At 40.3% G+C, this 22,472-nt stretch overlaps 1 protein-coding gene across 2 annotated transcripts in view; it reads right to left on the reverse strand.

The window, feature by feature from the left end:
* Positions 1-20,547, reverse strand: part of ATP2C1 (ATPase secretory pathway Ca2+ transporting 1) — a 160,126-nt gene extending 139,579 nt beyond the window's left edge. Inside the window, exon 1 of one of the 2 annotated variants that reach the window (XM_040636815.1) lies at positions 20,168-20,547. In XM_040636815.1, coding sequence (XP_040492749.1) covers positions 20,168-20,275 — 108 coding nt within the window. In that variant the 5' untranslated portion in view covers positions 20,276-20,547. The remainder of the gene's footprint in view (positions 1-20,167) is intronic. The other variant, XM_008708771.2, reaches the window with a different exon arrangement.
* Positions 20,548-22,472: the final 1,925 nt, after the last annotated feature.

A 22,472-nucleotide genomic window follows, 5' to 3' on the forward strand; every position in this document is an offset into this window, starting at 1 on the left:
ACCCAGGCACCCCAGTGAGCTCTGCTGTCTTTGCATTGAGCTCCACATCTAATTGTCTTTCTATTCTAGGTCAACAGGTCAGTTTAGACAGACAACAAGCTCTAAAAGAATGCCAGTTCTTAGCTCTTGGTTTAGTCCACAATTCCCAGTCTAGGGCTTAGCTGGTCAGTTTGAGCTAGCAGAATGTTCTACCTAGAACCCAATTCTTTAGCCCTTGGTTTGTCCACAGTTCCTCATTTGATTGGAATCCCAGTCCACAGTTCCTGTCCGTTGGGGTATGCTGGTTCAGTCCATGTTGGGAATTGCTGGTGGGGCAGACAAGGCTTTTTATTGGCCAGTCCACAGTAACATCTCTTTGGTCACTTTGGTACATTAATGTGCTTGTTTGTGTTGTTTTGTGTAGGTAAACGCTATCGCAAAAGACAATCTCAGAAGCCAAAAGCCACAAAGTTGGTAGGCATGAGTTAAGCACTTAAAAGCTTTTCAAATGCTCACCACTTAATTCTAAGACTCCCATATCAGGGTAAGTTGGTCATGGAAGAGGTTAGACTGACACTAGTTCACCTGCCAACTTCAAGAAAATTTCTGTGCAGTAAAATATACTGTAAAACACCATGCGTTCCCCAACCTAGTATCACATCCCTCTTAGGTATTAATTTGGTTCCCAGAGACCCAAGGTGTAGCTAAAGAAATAGGTTCCAAGAAATAGGTTCCAGGAAATAAGTTCCAAAGATTTCAGTGTGCCACCTTCTAGCACACCTGCTTATTTTATGTCTAAGAACTACGGCCTCGGTAACTGTAGATGTCTACAAAAAAGGCAGTCTTACTGAAAACCACCTAGAATTACAATGGCTGTTATTGGGACTATACCAATTAGATGAGATTGTTCATTTAAGAGTGTACTTGAAAGCAAGGGGTCCTAAATCAGACAAACAGAATTGGAAACCTACTTTAATTGGCATGCAGAAGCCTCCAAAAGGCTTCAAAATTCCAAAGTAGCTTCATTGAAAGATTTGTTGCAAAAGGCTAATGTAAAATTAAAGATATAAGAGACACCCAAAAAAAAAGACTGTAAGACTGACGTAACTCCTACTGCTCCCGTCTACCCTCCTTTATTTGAGTATGCTTTCTGGTAACCCTCTGTCTGGATTGTCTCTGCAGTCTGAAGAGATTACAAGACTATTAACAAAAGTCCATCAAGGCAGTGGTCTTACAGACACCCCCATATCTACCTTTGAAGGAGGACTCCCCATATGGGCTCTTCTAGGGTTGAGAGGACTCTGAAGGATTTTCTGATAAACTGCTACAGTTTACAGTTTCCCTTAAACAGCCAAGGGAAATGAAAAATTAATGGAAAACCTTACCAAATACTGGAACCTACAGATGGGATCTTGGAAAAAGTTGGCAGAAGCCAGCAAAGGATGAGAATTCTTATCAGAGTCAGCTCTCCCAAATCTCTGTCTATAATGCCTGGTGGAAGGAGGAAAATAAAATGTCATGTTGTCCCTTCCTCTCTAAATCCAGGCTTGTTGTTTATTGATCTCTTCTCTCTCAGGGACGGCCATTACCTTCTTATTTGTCTTGTTCCGTGTCCTAAGAACTTCACTTGGTAACTGTCAGGTTGAGGACCCCAAAATAAAGCCAGAGAGGAATGTGGGTTGTACCCCATTTGTGGTTAGATACGGCTGGACAGAAATGTGGGTGAAATTCCATTTGTGGCTACGGTCCTACCAAATTGCTGCTGGCCCTCAGAGAAATTATCTAAGTCTTTCTTTCTGTGTGTGTCTGGGAGTGGCTCTGGATCTTGGGAGGATGCCTCTTTCATCCAAGGGGTTGTAGAATACTGCCAGGAATATTTACTCTTTATCCCAGTTGAATACTGAGAAGATATCTGAAAGGATTTTTTTCAAAGTTTCTCTGTGGTCAGAAATTGGTCAAATTGGAAGCTGATATTCAGAGCCTGATAGAACTTTTTATTTTTTTCTAAAAATTTTTATTTTTATTTACTTATTTGTGGGGGGGTGGGTGGAGAGAGAGAGAGAGAGAGAGCGTGCATGAGAGCTTGAGCATGCATAAGAGGACTCCTTGCTCAGCAGGGAGCCAGATGCGGGACTCGATCCCAGTACGCCGGGATCAGGACCTGAGCTGAAGGCAGACGCTTAACCAACTGAGCCACACCCAGGCATTCCTGATAGAACTTTTTAAATGCCTTTTCTAAATTAAATGTACCCAGAGGGAAATAAACTTTCTGAAGTCTTTGTGAAAGGATTTATTAAAACATTCCAAAACAAAGCTCTAAATCCAGAACATAAGAATCTTTTTGATTTCCATCTTAGTTGAAGATTGATCTCCCTGACATAAAGGGGCAAACTAAAGATAAAGTAGTTGGATGAATGGTTCAGCCCTTTGATATCATTTAGGCTACAACCCAGTTCTTTTTTTTTTTTTTTTTTTTTGCTTTCACCTGCATATGTTTATTTTTTTAATAATATTTTTATTATATTATGTTAGTCACCATACAGTACATCCCTAGTTTTTGATGTAAAGTTCCATGATACATTACTTGTGTATAACACCCAGTGCACCATGTAATACGTGCCCTCCTTAGTACTCATCACCAGCCTATCACATTCCCCCACCCCCCTCCCCTCTGAAGCCCTCAGTTTGTTTCCCAGAGTCCATAGTCTCTCATGATTCATTCCCCCTTCTGTTTACCCTCCCTTTCTTCTTCCCTTTCTTCTCCTACCGATCTTCCTACTTCTTATGTTCCATAAATGAGTGAAACCATATGATAATTGTCTTTCTCTGCTTGACTTATTTCGCTCAGCATTATCTCCTCCAGTCCCGTCCATGTTGCAGCAAATGTTGAGAAATCATTCTTTTTGATAGCTGAGTAATATTCCATTGTATATATGGACCACATCTTCTTAATCCAGTCATCTGTTGAAGGGCATCTCGTCTCCTTCCACGATTTAGCTATTGTGGACAATGCTGCTATGAACATTGGGGTGCATATGGCCCTTCTCTTCACTACATCTGTATCTTTGGGGTAAATACCCAGTAGTGCAATTGCTGGATCATAGGGTAGCTCAATTTTTAACTTCAAAACCACATTGAGATAGCACCTTACGCCAGTTAGAATGGCAAAAATTGACAAGGCAGGAAACAACAAATGTTGGAGAGGATGTGGAGAAAGGGGATCCCTCCTACATTGTTGGTGGGAATGCAGATTGGTACAGTCACTTTGGAAAACAGTGTGGAGGTCCCTTAAAAAGTTAAAAATTGAGCTACAACCCAGTTCTTTGAGGAATTAAAAGCAACTGTCCTTATCTTAGAAAATTTTGTAAAACCAGAAATACAGCTCTAGAAACAATTCAAAGGCTACCTATCCTTTTTTTTTACCAATACCTAAACCTCCCCTATTCATCTCAAAAGGCTTGTAATTATTGTAAAAATTCTGGCCTTTAGAAACAAAAGTTCTTTTTGGAGGAACTTAAATTCTTTCCCTGTGCTTTTAAGATGTAAATGTCCTACCTGGTCTCCTCCAGGAACTTTTATCTAGGCCATCTCTTAGACATGCCTACTTCAGGGAGGAAATTCTCATCAGCAGGAAAATAGGGGGAAAGGCTGTTTGTAACTTAGGTGAATTTTTTTATTCACCTAAGATAAGACAATTTATCTTGTCTTCTCCACAATATTAGTAAAAAAACAAAACAAAAATGTAGCTATCTGAGCAGATAAACTTAATTTATTCCACCTGCCAGCAATACAATTTGAATCCAACTTCATTTATAACTAATGAGTTTTGGGGGCACCTGGCTGGCTCAATTGGTAGAGCATGTGACTCTTGATCTCAGGGTTGTGAGTTAAAGCCCCACATTGAGTGTAGAGCTTACTTAAAAAGTAAACAATTAAAAAACAATTTTTAAAAAGTAAACGAAGTTAATCATTTAAAAAAATAGTGAGTTTTGTATTATTTGGCTAAAATTTTATAACCAAAAATATAAGTTCTCTGTTTATATCTATCTGTATGTTTATGTGTGTCAATATGTAAAACGCGTTGTAATATGTGGTATTTTCCTAAGTCTGGGTGGTATTGCCAAAATTAATTTGTAAAACATCTCTATGTAATTGGCTTAAGGAAAATAAAGCACTTACATGATCTGGGATTAATCTTTAGTAATAAAAACTAGTTTAAATTTGTTAGTTTAATTGAAACAGGCATGTCTTTAGAATCATCAAATACAATACTTTTATTCTATCTAGGTTTATTAAATATCAAATAAGTTCATGTTATTTCTTACAAAATTTGTTAGCAAAAAAAAAAAGCATGAGATGATGGCTGATTTTGTCTAATGTCTCATGAAGTTTTCTTGGGTAGTCTAGACATAATTGCTGAGAACAACTGAATTAAATAGATGTAAATGGGATAAGAGTTTCTCGGTGAACTTTTCAGCAATAATTACATTTTATGCTATGTCTATCTAGAAAACAGTTTCCAAAATCTTTCTGGTTACTAGAAACTTTAAAAGTTTTGCTAAGCTAAGTAAAATGATGAGTTAGTTTAAATTCATTGAATATCTAGACAATTTCCAAATAAGATAAAATAGTGAAATATTATTTACTGAACATAGTTTTACCTACTTTCGGTTTCTTATTACAAAGGAACTAAAGATATTTGGGCTTGTTGTAGACATATCTTGTGCCACACTGGAAAATTTACTATGAGGAAGCATATGTTTCTAGACATTATGAAATGTATTCATAAATTTGCCAATATATAGAATCCTGGTGTAACAGACTATTCACAATTTTTGCTTCTTTATTTTCACCAGAAATTCAAATATTAAGGAGTAAAAATTATAATTTATGTAATTGAAGCTACTAGAAATAATGAGGGAAATAATTCTGTGGGAGGAAACTAGGATGTGTGTTTTTTGCTAAGAGAAATTATGAGGTATAGAGATGTGTTTTTGTTAAGGGAAAAATAAATAAATAAATATGTCCTGGTTGTTTCAGAATAGAAAAGAGAGAGAGTTTTACCTTGTGTAGTCAAATTGGCTAAAATTGAATGGACTTATACGTTTTTTCTTAAAATAAGTTGTGTTTTTTAAAAAAGATTTTATTTACTGATTTATTTGTCAGAGAGTGAGAGAGAGAGCACAAGCAGGGGGAGAGGCAGGCAGAGGGAAAAGCAGGCTTCTTGCCTGATGCAAGAAGGACTCTGGGATCATGACCAGAGCCAAAGGCAGACACTTAACCGACTGAGCCACCCAGGTGTCCCTTAAAATAAATTTTGATATCAATAATGTACTTCTGCTTAAATAAAACTAAAACTTAATATTCTTTCACCTGCTAAAATGATAAGATTTTCCTGGACTATTGGTCTGCTGTTGATATAAGAGATTGTGAAAGGTTTTTCTTTACTTTTTAAGTAATCTACCTGGAAAACAAAGAGTCTGTGTTTTATCCAAATAGGTTCCTGTGTTTCTTGTTGTCTTTACCAGGTCTTGGATTACTTAAGAAAAGTGAGTCTTCTCTATTAAAAGAGCTAAGGTTTTGTCTTGTTTACAACAATTTAACTTTCTGTACTTGCCTGCAAAGTCTGTAATTAGCAGTATGATTAAGTGGATAACTAAGTATTGTTTCACAGTGACCTCTGATTTTATTCAATCAAGTGTTTTTAAACCTTTTGGTATTTTTGACAAACTTCCCCAAAATCAAATTCTAAATGAAGTCTTTTGAGCTGGAAGTAACTTTGGGATTTTATGAAAGGTCCTTAGAAATTTGCAAACAACTTTTTCTCTCTCCTTGTAGAAAGAGAGATGTTTAACTAATTAGGTTTATTTGATTTGTTAAATTACATGGGAAGCATTATCAAATGAGAAGTGATGCCAAATCTTCTTAGCTATATTTTTACATATGTTTCTAGAAATGATATGAAATTCCTAGAAATCTGATATGTCCTGGTACAATGTTATCAGTCATAATTCTAGTTGTTATATTAAAATGTTGTATGTCACAGAAATAACCAAATTTCTTTGTCAATTGCATTATAATGATATGGCATAAGGTCTTTAACCATGGCCATTTTAAAGTCTTTTGCCATTTACAATTACTGTTTTACTCTGAGGCTTTTGCAATAGTGCTTCATCTTCAAGGAAATTCATGGAAAGGACTTTGACAATCACAGGTTTTTAATAACTTTAAGATCATAAAAGTGAACTGGGTTAGAATTTGCAGAACTAATGGAAAAACTGGATTCAAGCAGAATAACTATTAACTACACAGAACTGAATGAACATACTTTTTTGTGACTTTTTCTCTGTAACAATCTTGGTTCCTTAATTCCCCCCGCCCCCCCAGATTTAAAGAAACCTTTTCTCTTAAGTGATCTATGACTTACAACAGTCTGGTAAGGTATAACTTTGTAAACAAAGATAGAACATTTACTTTTCTTTCCTACCTAATCCCTCCAGAATTCAGAAACTCTTGAGTACTCGTTTCATGGCAATACAGTTAGTTATTTACATAAGTTCAGTAAGAATTGTTCTCCTTATAACAGGACAGCATTGGAAACACTGGTTATATTGCCAAGGTTTTGACTGGAGTGTCATATTTGAGAGAGACATGCATGGACTCAGATATGACCGGTAGCTTTAATGACCTAAGGTTGATTTTATGGAGCCAATAAAGCCGCTTGGAAAAATTGACCTGTACCTTGCTTACAGGGTTTCTGGCAGCTTTACTAGATGAGTAGGGAAAGTCACTTCCTAGCAGGCCCAGGAACCTGGGGATATTTTGGGGACCTTGAGAGGAATTCACCCAAACTATAGATATTGGCAGTAAAATCTGATGGGGAGTCCATGGTTTGGCTTCTTGGCCTCAAGAGGTTTTAAGAGTTTAATCAGAGATTCCTTATGTAAAATTCCAACAGAACAGGCTTAAAAAGAGCTTGTATGATCAATTGCTATTCCTTCTGCATTTATGTAAATAATCAGGCCAAGTTTAATGCAAACAAATTAGCCTTACTATGACCATTTTTGTAAAAAATTGGGGTGATTGCTGGGGCATCTGGGTGGCTCAGTTGGTTGAGCATCCAACTCTTGATTTTGGCGCAGTCATGATCTTAGGGTTGTGGTATCAAGCCCTGCATTGGACTCTGTGCTCAGTGGGAATTCTGCTTGAGATTCTCCCTCTTCCATTGCTCCTCTCTCCCATGCTTTCTCTCTCTCTCAAATGAATAAATAAATCTTTTTTTTTTTTAACGGGGGTGGGGCTTCTGGGTGGCTCAGTTGGTGGGGCCTCTGCCTTTGGCTCAGGTCATGATCCCAGGATCAAACTCCTATCGGGCTCCTTGCTCAGTGGGGAGCCTGCTTCTCTCTCTCCCTCTGCTGCTCCACCTGCTTATGCATGCTCTTTCTCTCTCTCTCTCTCTGTCAAATAAATAAATAATCTTTTTTTTTTAAGTGGGGGTAATGGCAGAGAGAAAAATTATGTTTGCACCTCTGTAGGTATTAGATTCTAATCCTGTTAATTGTCTTTAATGTTTTGTTATATACCTACAAACTAGACTGGATCCTGAATTCTTTTAGTTTTCTCAAATATCAAGCTATGACTCTCCAAACTGACTTTTTCAATTTTCTGCCATTTTTCTGAATTGGAATTACTAAGAACAAAGACTCTCCTTGAATCTCCTTGGAAGGGACTATACCAGGTCTTCCTTACTACCCATAAATCAGTCAAACTTCAGGGACTTGAACTTCGGGACCACATTTCCCAATTAAAAAAGGGTCCCTTCAGACTGTAGGAATGGCACACTAGCTGGAGACTTCAAAATAAAAATGTCCAGGAAGAGAAGTAGCTGACATCAAGGTAGCCTGCTTCCTTACAAGACTTGGAATCAAGAGGATCAAAAACATTTCTTTCGGGCGCCTGGGTGGCACAGCGGTTGATCGATTGCCTTTGGCTCAGGGCGTGATCCCAGCATTACGGGATCGAGTCCCACATCAGGGTCTTCCGCTATGAGCCTGCTTCTTCCTCTCCCACTCCCCCTGCTTGTGTTCCCTCTCTCACTGGCTGTCTCTCTCTGTCGAATAAATAAATAAAATCTTTAAAAAAAAAAAACAAAAAAAACAAAAAAACATTTCTTTCCATTCCGCCTTCCCTCTCTGGCCATCCTTTTCCTAATTCTTACACCACAAAGGTCTTTGTGACTCTTTTGTCCACCTTTTGCTCTGGCCTGGAAAGATAATGCCATTGGTCACATATCTCAGGCCATCGCAAAGTGGGCAATCCAAACTACAAATGACTATTGAATTTGTTATGATGTTGGTGACCCTGGAGTTCTGCCCATCACAAACTTCTCCCTAATTTCCAATGCCTCAGTTTCTCTGGAACAAACTCAGGCCCCTCTATCATGTCAGACTCCCTAGCCCTCAGAGTCCATTTCCCTGTCTCTGGTTAACAATCCCAAACCTGGGAACCTTGCATCTAGGCTCTGTACAAAGAAAAGGGTAACCAGAATAAAATTGCCTGTGTGGCCTAAGACCCTTAAATTTTACTAGCCTCCATGGCTGTCACTTTTCCAGTCATGAGCCACAGACTCAAATGGAAATTATCAGGAAGCATTCATGATTCAAAATCAGCTTCCTTTGGTAGATCACTGTTTCCCCGGCTGGGAATAAGTGCAAATGAGGCTATGATCAGGAACCTCGCCTTAACTCTTGGAGATACTGCAGAATCTGTTGCTAAAGCAATTGCTGCCCAACAAAAATCCTTAGACTCTCTGACCAAGGATGTTCTTGATAATAGACTAGCCTTCGATTATCTCTTAGCTGAGCAAGGAGGTGGTGGCAAACACCACCTGGTGCACTCAGATTAACACTTCTGGGGAAGTTGAACTCAGCTACATAAGATCACTTAATAAACCACTTGGCTTAAGAAAGTGACTCCTTCAATGGGGTCTTTCTTCAACTTATGTGATTTTGATTGGTTTGAGTCTTGGGGTGAGCATGACTCCAAAGTGCATTGCAGACGTTGAAAATTCTCCTGCTTATAGTAATCATGGTAGCCTCCCTGGTGTGCTGTATTCTCTCAAAAGCCTTTAATGCTTGATCCCAGCCACTAGCCAACAAGCAAATTATCTCCCTAAGACTTGAACATCAGGAAAGGAACAAAGAGAATTACCAACTAAAAAAATGTGATCCTGAAGTCATGCCCTGTGAATACCACAGAGATTCAGCAGAAAGACACCAAGAGCTGTAAATACCACACAGAAGATAAGCAAAAATTGCAAGAACTTCAGAAAAGTAGCTAGGAGTGGCACCAATGCCTTGAATTTGGATCACATCTCTCAGGTTGAAAGTCTTGTCAAAAGGGGGGATTGTTAAGAAAGGGACAACAGTACCCAAATGGAATCACTTATGCTAAGCCCATGTCACCAAACTGAGACTTAATACCCAACTCAATTACAGTTCAGCATCTCCCAGGAATGGAATCTTAAATCAGTCAACCTGGAATCACCTGGTCAGCACTAGTGAGGTAATTTGCCTGATGGAGCCCTGCCATTCCCTAAAGGAAGATGACCTTGCCACAACTGATCCAGTTTTTACTAGCATAAGTTCCTATCCCTCTTCCTTCTGCCTGTAAGTCTTTCATTTCGTACAGCTCCGCAGAGCTTTTATCGGCTAGACGGGATGCTGCCCAATTCATGAATCAATGAATAAAGCCAATAAAGTCCTTAAAATTTACTCAGTTGAATTTTGTTTTTTAATACCTCTCAAAAACGTGGATCTCTACCTAAGAGGATTTAAGGTGTCTTCCCTGTAGAGTGGTTACATGGTTTTATTTATTTTTTATAATAATTTTTTTATTATGTTAGTCACCATACAGTACATCCCCGGTTTTTGATGTGAAGTTCCATACATGGTTTTATTTTTAAACCCTATATCCTCAATAAATGAAATAAAATCTAATACCAAGGAAAGAAGGAAGAAAGGGAAGAGTGAGGGGATGAAGGGGAGAAAAGGACCCTATCAGTGGGAAATATCTCACTATGAGGTAGTGAATCAGGATTTGGAGTCAGACAGACCAGCAAACCTGGAGCTAAAATCTTACTGCCATCACTGATGAGTATGTTCCAAGGCATCTCACTTCTTTAAACCTCAGTTCTCTCATCCCTAAAGTTAGGGGATAATACCACGAATTTTGTCAAGTTACTATGAAGATTAAATGACTATGTAAAGAAACTTGCCAAGTTGCTGGCATATATCAGGCATTTAATAAAATCATAAAATTCCTTATTCCTGAATACATAATCCAAGTTGTATGTCTTCGAATAGCCTTGCTAATTTGCTGCCTTTAGGATGAGCAGGAAAGAACTAATTCCAGCATTTTTTTCTGCTCTCTTCACAGCAGATTATGAACAGTACAACATACGTGGGAAGTTCATTTCTTTTTCTGTTAAAGCATGGAACTATCGTATGAGGTGAGAAAATACGTCATCTTCCATTCTGAACAACCGTTAGCAAATAAAATGTTGCAGACAAACTGAGATGTAGAATAGGATAGCAAGTTTAGGAATGTGCATAAAAAGCTGCATTGTAGTCCACAAAAAAGTGTGGACTTACATTTGAGTTAATGTGCTTATTTCTAAGACAAAGGTTTTGGTGTTTATCCATTTACTGACTCCTGTGTTTCAAAAGCATCTGTATGGTAGATTAGGAAAGTTTAGGAGCATATAATAGGATTAGAAATAGTTCAAAGGTCAACTCAGGGTCCAGGTATCTCCCAGACATGTCTAACACTTTATAAAAATGATAGATGACCTATGATAATATGGACAAGAAGGATGGAACACGTTCAGAAGGAACCATAATAAGCATGAACTTGTCAGAATTAAATGCAGGAAAAGGGAATGGAAGACAAAAGGGGCTTGATATTAAGGAAAAGGAAAACAAAACAAACGAGTATTAAAATGCAATAAAATAACCTGAAATTTCTCAGTGCCCCTGTTCATCAATGACTACAAAGTATACTTAGTTATTTATCCTTATGCTGGAGGGGGTTTTAAAACTTATGAAACTATGGGTACAAGTATTCAGTGGTCACTCAGGCTCAGAAAATCTGGTCACTGGTGCATAAGCTTACAGAGGTGTTTTTCTAGATGTAGTTATAATTCCTTTCCTTGATAGAGGTTTACATGCTACTTGAATCTACAAAGAGATTTGATTCTGTTTTCTTTGGCCTTAGATGCCACAGAAACATGCTCGGATTGTGGATTAGCCAAATAAAACAAACAAATTCTAACTAATATACCCGTACCCTCTCTTTGTTCCTTAGGTGTACGAATTGTCCACCTTTCTATTGCTCACTGCACTAGAATCTTGGGGCTGGAAGGGGTCTGATAAGTCATTTAATCTTCTTTTTCATGATGGAGAAACAAACCATCACTACAACATCCCCCAAGGAGATAACCTGCCCTCTGCAAAAGGTGGCCCATTCCTCCACCTCTCATTTTTGCAAAGTTCATCCTTATGATTGTATCACAATCTTTCCCTGATTTTTTTCCCCATTAGTTATGGTTATTTCTTCTGGAACATCTCAAATGCGCCTCCATTTTTTCTCTACAAATTAGCCCTATAGGTCTTGTGAAACACATAAGAAACAAACAAATACATACAACAAAACATCCATATCTAAAATTTCTTCCTCTCAAAAGCTAACATCCAGGATTCTTTCAAGCACTTCTGTCTCAGGAAAGTATTTATCATCCTCCTAATCCCTTCCCCACTATTGACCATGCCCCCCATCCCATGAACCAATTCCACAAACTTATATTCACAGTGCCTTCCATCTAATAGGCAGTTGCTAGTCATCCAGAACGTACCGGCAATCAAACAGCCCCACGGGACCAAGGTGGGAAAGTCAGGAAAGGCTGTCCAAAGGGACTTAAGATTGAATTAAGATCTGAAGGAAGAGTAACTAAGGGAGGATAGTGAGGGGACAGTTGGAACAAAAGCCCTGGGTGGGGAATGACAGGGGAACAGGGAGAAGTAGATCTGGGGTGCAGAGAACAAAGGGAGGCAAGATAAGCATGCAGCTGGAGAGATGACCAGGGTCAGACCACATAAGGCCCTCCATGCTGGGCAACTTTGTCTTTCTCCTACAAGCAAGTAGAAAGAAGCCAGTGAAAGAATGTAAGCATGGGGCTGGGGAATTTCCTGTCAGGTTTGTGTCTCCAGAAGACCTCTCTGATTGTAGTGAAAAGAACTGCTTAGACAGGACAGCAGTGGACAGAGGAAGACCAAAAAGAAGGCTGTTACAGTATTTCGGGCAAGAGGTGATGATGGCCACTGGGCTAAGATGGTGAGAGAGTAGACGACAGATTGATTGGAAGGATGTTTAGGGATGTAATCGAAAGGACTTGGTAATAAATTAGATATTGACTAGGGGAGCAAAAAATGCCAAAGATGACTCCTAGGGCTCTGCCTGAATAATAGATGGATGGTGATGGTGCCATTTTCTCAGACAGAGAAGACAAGTTTGGGAGAGGGGAAGAACAGGAGAGTGGGTGCTGATGACTAGAAAGCCATTCATCTTCATGCAAGCTATCCATTACAATTCTCAGGCATCTTGAAGGTTATGGAGTGCTGCAGACTGAATGTTTGTGTCCCCCCGCACCCCATTGTATGTTGAATTCCTCTCCCCCACCCCTGCCACAGTGTGATGGTATTAGGAGGGGGCCTTTGGGATGATTAGGTCATGAGGCTGGAACCCTCATGCATGGGATTTGTGCCCTTAAAAATGAGACCCTGAAGAGTTAGTTCCTTCTTCTCCTTCTGCCACATCCGAGGATACAACTGAGAAGTTGGCAGTCTGCAACCAGGAAGTGGGCTTTCACCAAACATCAAACTGGCCAGCCCCTCAGTCTCAGACTTTCAGCCTCCAGAACAGTGAGAAAAAAATTCCCGTGGTTTATAAGTCAGCCAGCCTGATAGTTTGCTATAGCAATCTGAATGGCTGAAGACATGGAGAAAACCACTGGAGGCTTTTTTGGGTAAATAAATAGCTCCTTTTTTTCTTTGTAATTTCTCCCTTTAGATAGAGGTGACTGTTATAATTACCATGATAAAACAATTCAACTTTTAATGTCACATTTAATAGTCAGAAATATTAAGGTTCAGCTTCATATTATTGTAGCAATTTAACTGCCAGTGTTACCTGTATATAATCACACGAATTCCCACACAGGAGTATGGTCGAATCTCTGGCCTCCCTTACATTCTACCACATAATCTTTTCCTCTTGGTTCTGGAGGAGACTTTTTCCTACCCAAGCGCAAGGACATGGGCCAAATGTCTTTAATTTACCCCTGCAATGTCATTTGAACTATCAATAGTATTTCATGACTTTTTAAAAGAGGCTCTAAGAAATGGATAACTTTGGTATACGCTCAAGATAAAACCAACTCCCTTTAAGGGGCTAAAGCCTCTTAACATTTCGTAAACCAAGCTGTAGTGAAAATTATACCATTTCATCTAGAACCTGCATCAGCCACTCAAAACCCTTACGTAACATTGCAAACCTCAACATGTATTTTTGGGGGGTGTAAAGGGAGTCCTTAATTTTTATATTGTTATTCAGAGCAGGTATAAGAGCCAAAATGAAGGCAAAGTTTCTAATGTTCAAATTAAATCCAAATATGTATTTAACAACCCAACTTTGAGGTTGGAATTCATTAAGTAACCCAGCAAGAAATAAAATTCCAGTGACCCTGTTTGAACTAGAAACCTTGTCTTAAGCCATTGAAAAGAAACTTTAGAACAACCTCCAATAATATTTTGGTTCTAATCTTTAATTAAAATATAGCTACTGTACATGCCCCCTGGTCCTCAAAGACCACTCTCCCCATTTTAAGCAGATTCATCAGAGCAGGTCTTGAGCCAGATACACCTGCTGTGACTGCAGTATGTAGTTTCTGGTTCATTTTATAAACATTGGAGTACAGCTCTTTCTACTCATTGAGACTATGAGCATCACAGAGGGGCCGCCTAGTTCATTTTAACATTTTTATCCCTTATAAATATGTTCCACACGCAATATATATGAGAAAAATTGCTTAATAATTGAAGGAATTAAGGAATTCCATTAGACAAGATGACCAAGCAGAGCTCTATTAAGCTCTGCATTCAGTCCCATCCAGTTCAACATTTTTTGTCCATATTTATATAATGACATCAATAATAACATGAATACATTTTCAGATAATAGGAATATAGAAAGATAGTAAAAAAAATTAGGTGGATTGATTTTGTTGGAAGATGATATTATACCAGTTCAAGAGTCAAATTCCAGTATGTGTGTGTGTGTATGTGTGTATGTGCACACAAACATACACACACACATATATATAGTACATATATAAATATATAGTACATGTCACTGGCCCCAAAGGCCACTCTTCTTATTTTAAGCAGAGTCACTGTTAAATAAGCAAGACATGTCAGGTCAGCTCATAGATGATATTTCTTATTCAGAAAGAAGTCTTTCTTTTCAATAGAGCACAGCACCATCAGCACAGATCATCCCCAATTCTATGAATTAACCATCCTGTATTTTCTGACTCCTCATCTGTGGAGCACATAAAAGAAGAGATTCAAGTCCATGAGCCTACGGCAGGGCAGGATAAAGTGAGGGACAAGAACTCAAACCAGTAGACTCTTCTCTGTCTTAGTCTTTCATCAGGGAGGTTTATTTGTTACTGACAAGGTGACCTTCGGGCATTACCTGCCCTCTGAACTCAGCCTGTAGAATCCTTTTCTCTTTGTTTGGTAGTCATAGTGCCCCTTTCCACATCTCTGCTGAGACTCACAATACACAATGGAAAGAGCACTGAACTTGGAGTCAAACAGGCAAAATCTAACCCCAGCACTGATCCAAATGAGCTGTGTGACCTTGAACAAACCTCTTAACCTCTAGTTCCATATCCATAAAACAAATTGCACCATTTTCCCTAGATCTCACCAGCCTCCGTTTACTAAAAATAACTCCATTTTCACCATGTCTTGCCCTCCCCTGCATCACAGCATCTCGGCCCCTGACCTCCCCAACTTCCACATTCGCTCATTCAGTTCTGTAAATGTATCTCACCTACTATGTGCCTTATTTATGTTTGGCACTGGGACTAAAATAGCAAGCAAGAACGTTCAATCATGTTCCCTGCACTGAGGTGAACAAGATTTTCACTTAAAGAAGAACAACGCAGCAGGGTTGGTAGGTGAAGATGGAGGATTCGGTCACTATTTTAGAAGTACAATTGACTAGTCTTGTTATGAGATTGCAAAAGGGAGGTGAGGGAGAGAGGGGGAGGTACCAAGGCAACTCCCATGTTTCTGGTTTGAGCTTTTGTGCTCCTTGATGGACCTGGGGAGTAGCAGGTTTGAGGACAGGGCTTGTGAGTTCTCTCCTTCAGTCTGCAACATGCACAAGACATTCAGATGGAGATGTCAAATAGGCCACTGTATATACAAAGCAGAAGTGCACTGGGGATGAATACTGGGGAGTTGACAGCAAATAAGTGGTGTTCAAAGCCATGGAAATGGAGGAGTTCACCAATGGAGAGAGAGAAGACTGTCCCATATAAGCTCACAAACTGTCTTCTCTTATCATTTGGTGCTGACACCCATGAATAATATCTAAACCAGGGGTGCTAACCCCTGAGAGCAGCATTCCCTGGGGCACCTGGGTGGCTCAGTTGCTAAGGGTCTGCCTTCGGCTCAGGTCATGATCTCAGGGTCTTGGAATCAAGCCCCCTGTCGGGCTCCCTGCTCAGCAGAGAGTCTGCTGCTCCCTCTCCCTCTGCCTCTCCCACCCTGCTGGTGTGTGCTCTCTCTCTCTTTCAAATAAATGAATAAAATCTTAAAAAAAAAAAAAGCAGCACTCTCTGGGGGTTCCTAGGGCCCTCGATTCTCTGTAGACCTCATTGGGCTGAAGCCAAGGCTGCCCTGAAGTAGAGCAAATTCTCCCCTCCTCACTCAGTGTCCCACTTGGTCACCTGAGTCACAGAGCAGGCTGCTGCGGCTCCAGTACTCAGGAGAATATTGCCTGCAAGTCTCACTTTTCCCACAAACTCAGACATCTACGTCTGAGCCAGATGCCGGCTATTCGCATCAGACCCAAAGAAAAGAACTGCAGCCATATGCCCTCATGAATGTGTCAGCGCACCTGCCCAAACTCAGCTGAGAGCTCACTGAGGCTCAGGTTGTGTCCCCCCGACCACCACCACCACCACTGTTACACCACCATTTGAATAATGCTGTTCAGAAATGTTTCATTGCCTAATTTCCCTAACTTCCACACCTGCATCTAATTAACGACCTTAATCTTCTACTTAATTAGGGAGTTGGCTTTGTGAAATGCCCGCCACAGTAGGTCTAGGAATGCAAAGGATGAGATCTTTGTTCTCAAAATGATAAATAACCTGTCCACCCACTGATTGGCATATCACAGTAGGAATAATAATGAAAACTCCCAAACAAACCAGCCCTTAGGTCAAACCTTCACATTGGTATGACACCAAGCGCAAGGGGGAAGAATCCTGAGAAGCTTTAAACAAGAAAACATTTGTGGACCAGGCAAGTGTAACAATGGCCCTGACTGAGATATACAGGGGCCCTCCAGGCCCCGTCGAGGCAGGTAGAGCCAAGCAAGGAGGTGTGCTCCATAGATAATCTGCCTGTGTTAGGAGTTGCTGCTACACCGGTCTGTACCAGGCTCCAAGGTGGGTCTGAGGGAACAAAGAACAAGATACCACCCCGTGTCACGTGTGTCTGGTGCACATATACACATGTAAGCAAATGGCTTACTACATATAATATAATAAGGGGCCATGTTAAACACAGACAGAATATCTTGGAAAAGGAAGAGCTATGGTTCACTCTTCTAGCAAAGCTAGAGAAAGGTTTTTTACAGAGCCCATTTAACCTGAGTCTTGAGGGATGTATAGGTGATCTCCAGGTGGGCCAGTTGTAAGTAAAGGACAGAATTCTAGGTTATAGGGAAGAGTGTCTTTGAAGGCACAGAGGTGAAGAAGCAGATATTGTGCCTGGGATAGTATTTTCCAAGTGGGTGAACACAACATGGGTGGGACGCAATGGTGCTAGATGGGCTCAGAGAAGATTTTAGGTAGCATGTAGACACTCCATTAGATAACAACGAATTCCTTGGAATTGAGAAAGTGGGCTATCTTTTAATTCCCTTCCGTCTCTGCCCAGGAGAAATGTCTCAGTTGGCTATTAGGATGCTAATCTCCTTCTTAACAGAGTAGGTTTCAGGCTCGGAGGATTCCCAGGTAACAGTGTCTAGCTAGAATTTAATATTTTGTTTTAATTATATTTATGTTTCTCTTCCATTTACAGTAAATGACAGTGGTTTTCCATTTGTAGTAGTTAGATAAAATTTTCTTTCTAAACAAACTCAAGTTTAAGAAGTAAGTGATTTGCTTGGCAACCGCTTTGCAATGTGGTTGGAGAATCTGTCTGGGGATCAGCGTCATGGCCGTATGCTTGGTCATCCCCAGCATAGCCACTGTGCACATCCACAGGTTCACTAACAGGGGTGAGGAAAAAAGCGTTGCCCATTATTTGTATCGGTGGAATTTGATGGAAAGAGATAGGCGTGTTTCTGGAGTTAATTGTTACTCTGTATCAAAGGGTTTGGAGAATATCTGACTAAGGAAGCATTTTTCTGGATTGGTGAAACATATCTCGGTTATGCTCACCTACCCCTTCTAGAAGGTTATGCGGTGTATTAATGTCGTGCATAATAAAAACAGCAAAAAAGTAAAAAAAAAAAAAAAGCGAGTGATTTATATAGAAAAATATTAAGACGTTAATCACACCATAAACTTATGGTTAGAGTTATGACAGTGGCATATGAACATCTGAAGTGTTAGAAATACTTTCTAGGCGAGATATTAGCAGTTTGCTATGTTGCTGTCACTGTGTTAGAATAGATCATTCGGAGATCAAGCATGGTAAAATGGGTCAAGCTTTTTTTTTTTCTCTCTTTTAAGTAAACTCTACTACCAACTTGGGGTCAGAACTCATGATCCCGAGATCAAGACTTGCATACTCTACCGACTGAGCCAGCCAGGCTCCCCAAAATGGGTCAAGTTCAAAGCCAGGCACACAAGAATTCCAATCTTCCTTCAGTACTTTCTAGGTGGGTGGCCTTGGGCAAGGGCTCCTGAGGTCTTTGTCTTACTTCCGTCACCTTTATACTGAGAGTCCATATTACAGGACTGTAATCATTAGAGACACAGATATGCTGGTCCTAAAATTATAGATATTATTAACCTTCTTTATAACTTTCCAACAAGCTTTCCAAGGTTAGTCATGATTGACTCTGACCTAATTTCTCTAATTCTGTGAGACAGTCTGTCTGCAGAGCTGTTAATTGGTTTCAGAAAAGAATTGAATGTGTTATTATTCTTTATTTTTCCATTAATTTGTATAGAAAGTTAAAAAACCAGCACAATGTTCATGATTGCCAGGTCATCCCAAATGGTTGTAAACTGGGAAGGGGACCACCCACCCAGTCCAAGTCAGAGGATCCATGTTGTAGCCTAATGTTCTTCTGAATGCATTTTGTAACATTTTTAAAACAAACAAACAAAATAAATAAACTGCATAAGCACTGTAGACACAGCTCTGAAAACTTACAACACTGAGGAAAGGGGGAGAAAAATTACTTAATCCACATTCCACAGTTCCAGCCCATCCTTTCAGCCACTCCCCGCTCCCCACGGCTCACACCCCTCCACCCCCTCTAAGGAGGCCTGAAGAAGCCTGTGATGTGGACTTGATGAGTGTGGTAGACCACAACTCAGAGGACCACCACCCAGGTCTCTGGCTTTCCACTTCAAAAGCATGCACAGGCTGAGAGGGGGGAAACCAAAAGATTTCTCTGGTAAGCAGGACACCTGGCCTAAGTAAGAAATAAACTGGACCAGCCCAATCCCCTTAGTAAGTAAGCACAATCTGAATTTCCAGCTCTTGCAAAATCATTAGAGCATGGCATAAAAGCAGTTTCCTCTGGAACAGTAATAATGATTTTCATCTTCCAAATTAAGCATTGACTTTTTGGGAAACCTGTCATTAGAGAATTTTCTGTCTGCTGACCTTTGCTTTCACTTCCTGGAAATGTTTTTATTAAAGTAGGTCATCTCATTCCAATACAGAACACTACTAATATCTCCCATGCAGTTTTGCAGTTCTAGTTATAAGCCTGATGTGCAAGCAATTTATGACTCTTCCATGTGGATATACATTTGTCCTTTATCATGGTCATACTTTTTTCCTGAAATGAGCCGCCAGATTCAAATAGATCAGATATAGCTATTTCTTCTTACAATTTGGTACAATTCAGAAATGCAGTTTTTAGAAATGTCTTCTTATAGATTGTAAGGGATAGAATGAAATACATCTCAAACTATAAAATGAAAGCATGATTTTAAACAAGAAGTGATCAGACATTTTAACCATTTTTTAAAATGTTTATACTCCCACACGCTAGAGTCTACTACTAGAAACCCTAACTTTTGATTGGCTAAAAAGACTGAAAACTGCAGTGCCCTATACCCTGCCCTCCACTAAAAAAAGTGACTACTTCTGAATGATCGTCATAGCTCGTTAGTGGCTATCATATTTGCAGTCTACACAGTGTTTTTTGTTTTGCAAATCCTGGTGATATTAACATAGCCATAAATACACACAAGAAGACAAGTGTATTTCTAGGGTCTAATACTTTTATTTGTCAAAATATTAATAGTTTAAAATTTGTATTTGCAGACCTAGAAAGCTGTCAAGGAGTCTACAATTTAACTCTGATAGAGTAGTTTGGTCTAGCTATTCAGAAAAAGGAAAAGCGCATGGTTTTATTACAGAACTTGAGCTTAATGTCAGGATCCAAATGTTCCAAGTTCAAATAAATCTTCACAAGCCTGCTTGCTTTTCTGATTGCTAAGTCCGAATAGCCGCAAGCAGGAGCCGACCTGTGTCTATAAACATGTAAACTAGCAGAAACTAAATCACTAAGTCACATAAAAGCAACACCCAAAAGCAAACGCCGGTTAGCCTTAAAGATAATATAAACAAAATGATACCTGTTCTTCAGCTTTTTGGTTTCTCAGCATCGATAGATATTTCCTAATTGCATGGAGAGGATATTTTTTGAAATAAGAGAATCTAGACTGAGGCAACAGATTATCCATCGTGAGGAAAATAAGAAGGTTCTTGTCTGCCCCACCCTGTCAGCAACCATATGAAGTCTAGAAGCTTCACAATCTCTCAGATGCCGTAAGATTTGCTTGTAGCTTGATCACTTTCCTGCAAACAAAGCAAATGTTCTTGCTGCTTCCTCTTTTGGGTAGGGTTCCTGGTGAAACCAGACAGCCAAGTTCAAGCACCGACCATCTAAAAGCGTCCAGAAATGCAATGCCCAAAGGGCAGTAGGAGCCAGGAGGAATTTAGGGGCTGGTCCACAGAATGCAAATTGCTTAGTGGTAGTGATGTGATTGTCCTATTTCCAGCAACAGCGTTCTGTTGCAAGCTATGTTAATATTAGCTAGCTGGTGACTTTCCACACCCACAGACTCTCGTGAGGTTTAATCTTAATTCTTCCGACAGCTTTTCTGGCTCTTAAAGAGGACATGACATGTGGGTTTCTTTTTTTTTTTTTTTTTTCCTGTTTCCTTCTAGATTTTTTTTTTTATCAGCAAGAGCACACACACAGGGACATCCCTTGGCTGTGACTCAGCTCAAAAATGTTGATTCATTCAGTCTCGAGAAGCTTTGTTTTAGGGGACTTCTAAAAAAAATGAACAATTTACTTCACTCTTCACTGTTATCGAGCAGTTCAGTGTCAGCACTTAAGAGGTTTGGTTTACGCTGTCATGCATTATGCAGCATGCCCGTAACCAGATACTTTACGTTAATTGAACAATAGCTGCAAACAGATTCTGTTCTGAGTTAAAAGGCTTCTCTCCTTGAATCCTTATCTCAAATCCACAGGCTGAATCCAGGAACACTAAATTTCCCCCAGGCTTTATTCCGAATGTGAGGGAGAAAAAATGTTATACAGTTACTTTCTAAGTATTATACAAAGGATTCCTGCTTTAAAACAGAGATCCAGGTGAGAGGTCTGCGGTCTCAGAGGACATGAAATCATAAAATTTGAAAGTTCAATATTTTCTTAATACTCTGTAAGAGTCACAGGGTTTCTGAGCAAAGTTTCCAAGTAGGCTTTGCTATTTTATTTCCTTTTTAACATTGTAGTAGCTGGTTCATTTGATGGGAATTTGGCCACTTTGGTGAAGGGCTGTCATGTGGAGTCTAAGGCCAGTCATCAACCCCAAATGATGAGGCCCAGGGATGTGGTTTCAAGTGGAAAGAGAGAGCTGGTCTGTTCCCTTTCAGAGACAGCACTGTTGGGGAAGAGGAGTGAGCAGAGCTCGGAACCCACGCCTCAGCCTGAGCTGAGCTGTCCCCCTGGACAGCCGCCCTGCCACTCCCGGCCGGGCCACTAGCCTCCAGGGAACACACTTGATGGGCCTAATGTGGGTCATGCTGCAGCAGCCCAGGCCATCTGTCAGGCTGGCCTCGGGCCCAATTGCAAGGTGATCTTCCAGGCTCACCAGGGCCAGGCTGGCAATTCCAAGAAGTCATTTACATAATGCTGCTGGAGCTGGCTCCCAGGAGGAGGCGGCCCTGCCCTCCCGACCCTGCTTTAGGCCCAAGGCGGGCCCGCTTGTCCAGTCTCCTCTGCATGCTAGAGACCACCGACTCTAATGACGGCCAGAGACAGGCAGTGTGCTTGTGAACCACCAGAATGCTAAGGGCAGTGTTGTGCACTCCCTGCCAGCTCACAGCCCAGGGGAACAAGGAGCGTGGACACCCAGATACCCTGGCTCCGGAAAGAGGGGAGGCCCTTGAAGCTTTGGGAGGAGGAAAGGTGCCATTTATACCCACCCTCGAGGAACCCACAAGCTGCCCTTTTCCCTTCCTTTTTTAAAATATCTAAACCTTCAGAGATGCCTCTTCTCATGGGCAGAAGCTGGCAGCCTGCCAAACACCCACAGCTCGGCTGTGATCAAAGCTTTTTCCCAACGGATGAACACAAAGCCGACTTCATTTCAAATGGTTGTTTCATGATCACCTTCTCCTGGTTTAATGAAAAGAGCTGGGGAAGGGGTGGGTTGGGGGAGAGAAAACATAACCCAGACTGAAACTGTCCTGGCTAGATTTGGCAAAAAGAGAAAAATTGGTGAAACAAACACAGCTAAAAGTGATGACAAATATAAATTGTATCTAGTATATATTGGGCCTTTTGGCCAGGCACTGTGCTAAATTCTTGACATTATTCATGTAAGCCTACCTGCCTACAGCAGCATCCGATGGGAAACTGAGGCT

The sequence above is a fragment of the Ursus maritimus genome, unplaced genomic scaffold, assembly GCF_017311325.1.
Source record: "Ursus maritimus isolate PB19 unplaced genomic scaffold, ASM1731132v1 scaffold_20, whole genome shotgun sequence".
NCBI classification, from domain to species: Eukaryota; Metazoa; Chordata; class Mammalia; order Carnivora; family Ursidae; genus Ursus; species Ursus maritimus.